We start from the raw sequence: 10,277 nt of genomic DNA on the forward strand, positions 1-10,277 counted from the left end.
CCCTGAGAGGCTCATTAAAGTCCTTGTGCTGTTGCTGTGCTGCTGAGCTGGGCTGGGCTCCTGGCACAGAGGGAACTCCTGGCAACCAAGAAGAGCTTCAAAAAGACATTTCTCCTGAGGAGCAGTTTCTCTCCCAGCCCAGCAGGGCTGAGGGTGCTGCCTGCAGGTACCTGAGAGGAGGGAAGCAGACAGAGGCTTAAAGCAACTGGAAGGACAATTCTGAGCTTATTCATGGAGAAATCTTCACAACTTCTGACACAGTAAGTCTCTGGCTGCAGGGATCTCCTAAAGCTGACACATGACAGCACTGATATGACTGTAAGGATGGCTCTGCTGGTGTTTCTGGTTTGGGGGAGGATGTGCTGCAGAGCGGGGCTGCCCTGGGCACCGTCAGAGGGACAGGGCAGGACAGCTCCTGCTGCCAGGGATGGCTGCAGGCTGGGAAGGTGGGGGTGCAGCCAGGGGTGCCCAGGGCTGTCCTGCAGAGCAGCTCCTGCAGCCCTGAGGGCTCTTTGCCAGGGCAGGGGATCTGCCAGCTGCCCTGAGCAGCAGAGCTCTTGTGTCCCCTGGCAGCCAGCACAGCCCTCAGCCCGGGGGCTCGGGGCCCTCAGTCCCCTCCTGGGCCGGCAGAGCAGCACCAGAGATGAAGGGCATCTCTCCTGCCATTGCCCATTCCCTGCTGACCAGGGCCTGAGGGCGACTGTCCTGCACTGCTGCTGCCTGCGAGGGGCTGTGCAGGGCTGGGCAGGGAAAGGCTTTTCCTCAGGGCTCGGCTGTCTCTCTCCTTGCCTTGCTCAGCTGCTCCTGGCATTGCTGACAGGCTCTCTGGCAATGGCAGTTGCAGCTGCAGGGTCAGGCGCAGCCCTTGGGGCTCCTCCTGTGCAGGGTGAGCACAGCAATGAGGTGTCCCAGCTCCCTCTGCCCTGGGCAGCTCTGGGCAGGGCAGGCTGGCAGGCTGGCAATGAAATGACTCTCCTCAAGCAGTTCCATGGCCAGGACCCTTGGTGTGTCCTCGGGGTGTCCATCCAAGCTGTGAGCTGCCTTCCAGGGGACACTGGGGGACAGGAGTGTCCTTGGCCAGCAGTGGGGCTGAGACTCTGAGAAAGGCTGAGCCATTTGGCTCTGCTGTGAGTCCCTCTGCTCTCAGCTGTGTCAGGGTGATTTTCAGGGGAACACAGTGAGTGCCCTTGATCTCAGAAAGGGCAGCTGGGAACAGATGGAGCAACAGAGCAGCTCCCCTCACCCTTCACTGAGTTACAGCCAATCCTCTTGCCTTGCACAGTTCTCTCTGTTCTCCCTGAGCACAGCAGGAAATCCTCTCAAACTGCCTTTGGCTGTCACTGTTCCTTAGCCCTGGGACAGGAGATGCTGCCAAGCTCCTCTGCCTTAGGGGCAGTTTGGTCTGATGAAGTGCAACCCAGGACTGGTCCCTGTCCCCCATTCCCATGACCCACTGCTGCAGAGCAGAGCTGACTCCTCAGTGTCCATGGGCAGAGCCACTGCTTGTCACAGCAACAGGGCCAGATCCCAGCAGAGCTCCAGGCATGGGGCTGGAGGAAGAGCTCTGAGAAAAGGGAAATTGGGTGACAGAGTGGCAGGGGCTGGGCTGGGGGAAAGGGCTTGGACATTGCTCAGGAAAGTCTCTCCTGACTTGTTATTGTCTCCTCCATGAACAGGTTCCCATGTCAAGAGGATCAAAATGTCCAACAGCAGCTCCATCAGCCACTTCCTCCTCCTGCCATTTGCAGACACATGGCAGCTGCAGCTCCTGCACTTCTGCCTCTTCCTGGGCATCTTCCTGGCTGCCCTCCTGGCCAACAGCCTCATCATCAGCGCCGTAGCCTGGAACCACCGCCTGCACACCCCCATGTTCTTCTTCCTGCTCAACCTGGCCCTGGCTGACCTGGGCTCCATCTGCACCACTGTCCCCAAAGCCATGCACAATTCCCTCTGGGACACCAGGGACATCTCCTACTCAGGATGTGCTGCACAGTTTTTTTTCTTTCTTTTCTTCATTTCAGCAGAATTTTCTCTGCTCACTGTCATGAGTTATGACCGCTATGTGTCCATCTGCAAACCCCTGCACTATGGGACCCTCCTGGGCAGCAGAGCTTGTGCCCACATGGCAGCAGCTGCCTGGGCCAGTGGCTTTCTCTATGCTCTGCTGCACACAGTCAATACATTTTCCCTGCCCCTGTGCCATGGCAATGCCCTGGGCCAGTTCTTCTGTGAAATCCCACAGATCCTCAAGCTCTCCTGTTCACACTCCAAACTCAGGGAACTTGGGCTTCTTGTGGTTAGTGTCTATTTAGGATTTGGATGTTTTGTGTTCATAGTTTTCTCCTATGTGCAGATCTTCAGGGCTGTGCTGAGGATCCCCTCTGAGCAGGGACGGCACAAAGCCTTTTCCACATGCCTCCCTCACCTGGCTGTGGTCTCTCTGTTCCTCAGCACTGGCATTTTTGCCTACCTGAAGCCTGCCTCCATCTCCTATCCATCTCTGGATCTGACACTGTCAGTTCTGTACTCAGTGGTGCCTCCAGTACTGAACCCTCTCATCTACAGCCTGAGGAACCAGGAGCTCAAGGCTGCAGTGTGGAGACTGATGAATGGACGATATCAGAAACAGTGAAGTTGTTGCCAGTTTCTGGAAATCACTTGATATGTGAGTCATCCTTGATTGTTCTTGTGGTTTGCTTGTGGTTTGTTTTCTTCCTTTGCATTATTTTTTTTAATATTGACAAAAAATAAAGGTCATTGTTTGTGCCATTTGTTATTTTGCTTCTCTCCATCTTCTCTTTGGGCCACAGCCTGTGTCAATGAGATGTGCTCTCGGTGGCTTTAAACAAACTGAAGGATCTCCCAGCCATGTTTTCACCAGAGATCCCCTTTTGTTCCCTTCTGTGGAGCTGCAGCAGCAATGTCTGTGTGCAGAGCTGGGGCAGATCAGGGGTGGCACAGCAGCTGTGCCAAGGAGCAGCAGCACTTGGTGTTGCCAGTGCTGCTCCCGTGCCACTGCCCCGCTGCCCTGCTGGCCCTCGTGTTGCTGTAGGGCCTGAGTGCTCTCGGGGTCGCTGCCAGTGCTGGGGGTGGCAGTGCCGGGGCTGCAGCAGGGACAGGCCATGGGCACTGCTGGGGCACAGCTGACGCCTCAGGGCAGGGCCTGGGGGCTCGAGGCTCCTTGCCCAGGCTCTCTCCAGAACATGCCCAGGCCAATGCTGAGCAGAGAAAACCCCCGTGAGCAGCTGCAGGGTGGCCGTGGGCAGGCTGGGGGCAAACAGCATGGCTGGGGCTCTGCAAGGTCCCTGGGGGAGCCGGGAAGGAGCAGCAGAGCAGGGGCTGATCCATCCCCACTGCGCTGGACAGCCCAGGGCAGCGTCCCAGAGCGTCCTCATGGAGCTGCCAACAACATCCCCCCTTGGCAGCCCTGGCCTCTCCCCCAGCTCCCAGAGCTGCTTGATCCTTCCAGGCAGAGACACGGCAGCACTGGCTCAGGAGCCCTGTTTGCATTGCACACAGCAGGCGTGAGCACCCCATGCTGTTGGTGTGGGGAGATGAACCTGAGTGAGCACAAACACCATCAGCCCTGGGGGCCAGCAAGGGCTGGGGATGGGAGGGAAACCACTCAGGTTTGTTGTGACCTCTGAAGTCAGCCAGAAAGTTTGTTCACATGAGCTGTGAGTTTCCTGTCCCACTGCAGACGTTGTTGCTCAGAGCCAGAGCTGCCTGGCAGCCACCCCCAAACAGCCCTGAGCATTTCCTTTGCTTCACCTTTGCTTTCTTTCCTCTTTCCTCATCCACATTTCTTCCTCTTGCCCATCCCTGTCCCCTGCCCTGCAAACAGCCCATCCCTGTTTGCCCTTTCCTCTCTGGCCCCACTCCCCATTTCAGTTCCTGACTTGGCACCATGGGAACATCCCTTGGTGAGCAGGATCATCCTACAAGTGCTTCATGAATTGTCTGCAGGGTCCTGCAGTGCCTCGTGCTGTTCCCTTGCCAGAGGCAGCACAGGCCAGGGGGCACATCTGGACTGCTGTGTGTGGCTGTGAGGCTCCCTGTTGTGGGGCAGTGAGGAGGAGCTGGAGAGGCTCTGCAGGACTGACAGGATGGGCTTTGGGGCCTGTGGGGAGAAGCTGAGGGCCATGGGCTGCTGGACCTTCTGAAGAGGAGGCCCAGGGTTCATCCTGAAACTGTTCCAAAGTTGGTTGCTGATAATCACAGAATCAGTGAGGTTGGAAAAGACTTTTGAGATCATCAAGTCCAACCTGTGACCTAACAGCACCTTGTCTGCCCTGAGCCTCCTCTTCTCCGGGATAAACAACCCCAGCTCCAAACTCAGCCACTCCTCACAGCACTTGTGTTCCAGACCCTTCCCCAGCCTTGTTGCCCTTCTCTGGACACGCTCCAGCCCCTCAATGTCCTTCCTAAACTGGGGGCCCAGAACTGGACACAGCACTCGAGGTGAGGCCTCACCAGTGCCGAGTACAGGGGAAGAATCACTGCCCTGCTCCTGCTGGCCACACCATTCCTGATCCAGGCCAGCTGCCATTGGCCTCCTTGGCCACCTGGGCACACTGCTGGCTCATGTCCAGCCTGCTGTCCATCAGTGCTCCCAGGTCCCTTTCTGCCTGGCCACTGTCCAGCCACTCTGTCCCCAGCCTGTAGCACTGCAGGGGTTGTTGTGGCTAAAGTGCAGGACCTGGCACTTGGTCTGGTTAAATCTCATCTTGTTGGATTTGGCCCCTGGATCCAGCCTGTCCAGGTCCCTCTGCAGAGCCCTCCTGCCCTCTGGCAGATCCAGACTTGCAGTCAACCTGCTGTCAACTTGGTTCCATGAGGTTCTAGAGTGTCAGAATCGTCTCCAGGTTTCCATGGGGCTCCAAAATGTCACAAAGGGCCCTTGGTTCCCTGAGCTCTCACTGTGCAGCAATGGTCTCATTGGTTCCCTAAGGCCAAAATGGCCAATTGGTCCCATGGGGCACCATGGTGTCAAAATTGTTTCCTTCCTTCCATGAGTCCCCACAGTGTAGGAATGACCCTTTGGTTTTATGAGGTCCTGCAGTGTCACAGTGATCTCCATGGTTCCACGAGGCCCCACAGAGTAACATTTGCCCCTCTGTTCCATGGAGCCCTCAAATGTCACAATGGCCCCATCTTTACATGAGGTCCCACAGTGTCACCATTGACTCCTTTTGTCCAGAAGGTCACACAGTGTCACAATGCTCTTCTTGATTCCATGAGGCCCCAGAGTACCACAATGGACTCCTTGGTTGCACAGTGTTACAATGGACCCATGGTTACACAAGATCCTGCTGTGTCACAATGGTCTTCTTGATTCCATGTGGCCCCGTGGTGTCACAAGTGTCCCCTTAGTTTCACAATGCCTTGCTGTGTCACAGTGGCCTCTGAGGTACATGAGGCCCCACAGTATCATAATGGCCCATTGGTTCCCTGAGGCACCACAGTGTCACAACTCTTCCCCAAGTTCCAGGAGTCCCTGCAGTATAACAATGTCCCCTTGGTTATGTAAGGCCTGGCTGTGTCAGAATTAGCTCTTTGGTTCCATTTAGCCTCACAGTCTCACAATGGCCCCTTGGCTCTATGGTGCCATGCAGTGTCACTATGGTTCTCTTAGTTTCATGAGGCCTTGTTAAGATCCAGTTATTCAGGCTCTTTGGAAATACCTCTGCCCAAATTAGGGTGAAAACAAGACCATATGCCAGTCAATAGTATGGGTTTTATTTGATAGTAAATATGAGAGAGAGAGAGGAAAAGAGAGAAAAGGAAAAGTAGGAAAAGAGGTGGGGGGACAGAAAGAGGGTGACAGAGACAGAATAAAGAAAATATCACCATCTGTGGATCCCAACGATGTTGCATTGATCCTCTCCAGCTGGTCTTCTTGCTGGTGATGGTCCCCCTGGAAAGCACAGAATGCCATGGGTTAATATACACTCAGGCCAGGGGCAATTTCCAGACATGTCCCCCCAGGGCAGGGGGCAGTCCCTTGCAGCAGACTCTGCTTGCATCACCTGCACTCCTGTGGTGCAAGGCCTAGCATCTGGGGGGGTTTGTGATGGATTGTGACTTCTCCTCAGCTCCTCTCACGTGAAAGTCCCATGGATGTGGCCTGTGGGGTTGGGGGTTCCACAGCTGGGTCAGTTTGTGTAATGGAGGATGGATGGGTGTTCATTGCCTCTTACTAGAGGTTACACCATGCACCCCAAACCTTCTCCCCCCTCCTTCTCGGCTAGGGGGGAAGTCTGTGCAAACCTGGCTTCTGAAGGCTGTGCTCTCCTCCACCCCAAACTCAGCCAGGGATGGTTATCAGAGCAGCTGGTGGCTTTGGCCTTTGTGGATGCATTCCTTTCCCTCAGCCTGAGATGAATGAACAATAGGTTTCCCTTTATCTAATCTCAGCAGTTTGACTCTCAGTCCAAAGTCCCAGTCAGGTATCTTCAGGGAGGCTTCTTTGATTGTAGTTTCTTTATACAGTTTTTGTTATAATGAGCAAAACTTTATATCAATGTTTGAGGCATGAACTATTTTAGCCTCTGACAGACATCCAATCACAATCAATAACGTAAGATTTAGAAGTATAATACTATTAAGTAATACTAATAAACAATACCAACAACACAAAATAATCCCACAAATCCCAATACACAGCATCACACCAAAAATTACAAACCTCATTTTTCTTTGCTGTCACAAGGCTCATGAAAACAAACCCTGTTAACTTTCTCCACCCATGTCCTCCCCACCAGATAAACGAGGCAGTTTTCACTGTTTAATATAAGTTAAAGTTGATGGATGGAGGGAAGAACAGGCAGACACCACCAATTTCCATGTCAAACCCAGCAGGCCAACTCCAAAGAAGAGAATATAAAACAGGATGCAGCAGGAGCTGGTCAGATGTTGTTCTAAAGGATCCCAACATCACCTCCAAATGAACAGGAGGGGAAAATAAACCCCTACAAACCAGCCAGTGTGTTCAGGGACTCAGCTGTGAGGAACTGGACACACACAGAGGCAGCTGGAACAGTTCTTTCCTCAGGCTGAGCTTTCCAGCCAGGGCACTCAAGTCAATCAAGTGCTTTCCCAGAGGATTCCATGGTTGCCAACCACCCTTCAGGATGTGGCTCACAGGAGCACAGATCCTTTTTCAGGTCAGAAGAGCAGCAGAAATGACAAGAGATGCCCAATTCAGAGCTCTGCTCAAAAACCTGAAAAATAAAAATCAGTAGAACTCTGAAGCCCAGCTGTGGGCCCTGGAATCTCAGATCCAAGGGAAAACTGGAAAGGCTTTTTGCAAGGATTGACATGGTGTTGTCCATGCAACATTTCCATCCCTCCCATGGCCTCTTCCCTCAGAGTCCCCAGCAGCAGCAGCTGGAGCAGCACATGGAAGCTGCAGATGGAACTGCTGCCCACCCAGCCTGAGCTGCACAAGGATCCTGCTGACAGGAACCCCAATATTCCCTCCCAGGGGCTCTGCAAACACTTCCCACCTGTTCTGTCTGCTCCAGGCAGACACTGCAGGCAAAATCCTGTCTCTCCTTTGGGGCAAGGCCAGGAGCCCAAAATCACACTCAAAATGCTGGATTCTGGCCCATTTCTGCACTGGAGAGATGGGGGTGCAGCATTATCCAGAGAAACTTCCTGTGCTTCACACTCCAGCTTGCAAACCCAGCCCTTGGACAGTGGGTTTATAAGGGACCACAAGTCATAAACCAAATAGGATCAATTTTAAACCATGACACTTCATTCTCTGTGGTAGATTAATCTATTCTATGCCATGAAACACATCTTCAGTTAGACTGCAATTAATGGGTCTGAAGCCTGAAGTAACAAAACCAAACAAAAGAACCCCAGGTTACCTTTCAAAGGTTGAAAGACATAATAAATATGTTTTTCTCTTCAAAAATAAGTGTGTTTTTCTCTTCAAAACATTTTTCAGGTATACATGACATGTACAAGATACAGGGTGTAGTGTGTTGATGCTGGCTGGATGCCAGGCACCCATCAAAGCCTCTCTCTCACTCCCCTCTGCAGCTGCACAGGGGAGAGGAAATAGAACGAGGGGTTCATGAGTTGAGATAAGGACAGGGAGAGATCCCTCATCAAATATGGTCATGGGAAAAACAGGCTCCAATTAGAGACATTAGTTGAATTATCGCTGACAAAATCAGAGCAGATAAAGTAAAATAAAACCTTAAAAGTGCCTTTCCCCCACCTCTCCCTCCTGCCCAGCTCTATCTCCTCCCCCAGCAGAGCAGGGAGACAGGAATGGTCAGTTCTGGTCAGTTCATCATCTGAGATTTCTCCCACTGCTCAGGGAGAGGAGTTGTTCCCCTGCTGCACTGTGGGGTTCCTCCCACGGGAGAGTTCTCCAGGAACTTCTCCAATGTGAGTTCATCTCACCAGCAGCAGCTCCCTGTGAACTGCTGCAATGTGAGTCCATGCCACGGGCAACAGTCCCCCAAAGCTGCTGCAGCGTGGGTCACTCTCCTACGGGGTCAGTCCTTCAAGGACAGGCTGCTCCAGCTGGGCAGCAGAGCCCCTCTCTGCAGGGGTCACAGCCTCCTCCCAGGCATCCCCCTGCTCCGGCCTGGGCTCCTCCTCCATGGGCTGCAGGTGGATCTCTCCATCCCCATGGATCTCCAGGAGCTGCAGGTAGATCTCTGCATCCTCATGGATCTCCAGGAGCTGCAGGTGGATCTGTGCATCCCCATGGATCTCCAGGAGCTGCAGGTGGATCTCTGCATCCCCATGGATCTCCAGGGGCTGTGGATGGATCTCTGCATCCCCATGGATCTCCAGGGGCTGCAGGGGCACTGCTGCTTCACCATGGTCTTCACCAAGGGCTGCAGAGGAATCCCAGTTCCAGTGCCTGGAGCAGCTCCTCCCCTCCTCCTTCACTGACCTTGGTGTCTGCAGAGCTGTTCTCCTCACATGTTCTCACTCCTCTCTTCTCTGGTCACAATTACAACTGTGCAACAACTTCTTGGTTATTTCTTTCCCCTTAAATCTGTTACCACAGAGGCATTACCACCATTTGTAATTGGCCCAGCCTTGGCCAGTGTCATGTCCACCTTTGGAGCCACCAGGGATTGGCTCTGCCCAACATGGTGGAAGCTTCCAGCAGCTGCTCACAGAAGCCACCTCTGTGGCCACCCTGCCACCAAAAACCAGGCCATGGTACTAAGGGGCTGTTGTGACACTGGGGGCTGCATGGATCCAAGGGGCAAATGTGACATTGCACAGCCTCATGGAACCAAGTGGCCATTGTGACACTTCAGGACCTCATGGAATCATGGAGACCTTTGTGACACTGCAGGTCCCCACGGAATCGTGGAGTCCATCGTGACACTACAGGGCCTCATAGAATCACTGAGTCCATTGTGACACTGCAGAGTGTGTTGGTTTTTCCTTAGCCCAGAACATCAGCAAGGTACCTTTAGCATCTAGGGGGAATTTAAACCCTTAAAGGCTGTTGTGGTAGGTCTGAAGAAGTGGCTGAAGGGTTGGGAGCAAATGCACCCCTGTGTTCATGAGTCGGTTTTGCTTAGCCCAGTTTTATCTAGTGGGTGGGGGGGAAGCACATAGATGGCTCCTGTGTGTTCTGTGGGAATGTTCTAGAAGCTTTCACCATGTCCAGTAGAACCAATCTGATGGCTCTGAAGATGATGGACATGCTGCTGGCCAAGCTTGGGCCAGTTAGAGATGTTGGTTATGCCTCTGTGAAAACATATTCAAGAGGAAATCAAAACAATGTGAGCACACACTTCTTTTTAGCCAGAGAAGGAGGAGGAGATGAGAATATATGAGGGAAAAACAACATGGAGACACCAAGGTCAGTGGAGAAGGTGGGGAAGGAGGTGCTCCAGGCACCAGAGCTGACAATCCTCTGCTGGTCGTGGTGAAGACCATGGGGGGAGCAGGTTGTCCCCCTGCAGCCCATGGGGTCCATGGGGAATGCAGAGATCCACCCACAGCCCATGGAGATCCATGGGGATGCAGAGATCCACCCACAGCCCGTGGGGAGGTGCCCACACCAGAGCGGGTGGATGCCTGGAGGAGGCTGTGATCCAGTGGGAGTCCCAGTGGAGAGAGAGGCTTTGCTCCCAAGATGGAACAGCCTGGCCTCGGAGGGCTGCACCCTGTGGATGAGGGACCAACACTGCAGCAGTTTTGGGAGGACTGTCTGCCCGTGGGAGGAGCTCATGTTGCAGCAGGTTCAGGTGAGCTGCTGCTTGTGGAGGAGTTCACAGAGAGCT

At 53.6% G+C, this 10,277-nt stretch overlaps 1 protein-coding gene across 1 annotated transcript; it reads left to right on the plus strand.

Annotated features, from left to right (window-relative positions):
- Positions 1 to 1,699: 1,699 nt before the first annotated feature.
- LOC146421884 (olfactory receptor 14A16-like) lies at positions 1,700 to 2,632 on the plus strand. Its single transcript, XM_085046837.1, has one exon. It carries the CDS (start codon positions 1,700 to 1,702, stop codon positions 2,630 to 2,632), a length of 933 nt encoding a protein of 310 aa, XP_084902963.1.
- The last annotated feature ends 7,645 nt before the right edge of the window (positions 2,633 to 10,277 follow it).

This window comes from Lichenostomus cassidix, unplaced genomic scaffold, assembly GCF_008360975.1.
Source record: "Lichenostomus cassidix isolate B80296 unplaced genomic scaffold, HeHo_3.0 HiC_scaffold_46, whole genome shotgun sequence".
In the NCBI taxonomy this organism is placed as follows: domain Eukaryota; kingdom Metazoa; phylum Chordata; class Aves; order Passeriformes; family Meliphagidae; genus Lichenostomus; species Lichenostomus cassidix.

Bases quoted from the DNA above. Each gene is read 5' to 3' on its own strand.
- LOC146421884 (XM_085046837.1), top strand. From the start codon at position 1,700: ATGTCCAACAGCAGCTCCATCAGCCACTTCCTCCTCCTGCCATTTGCA.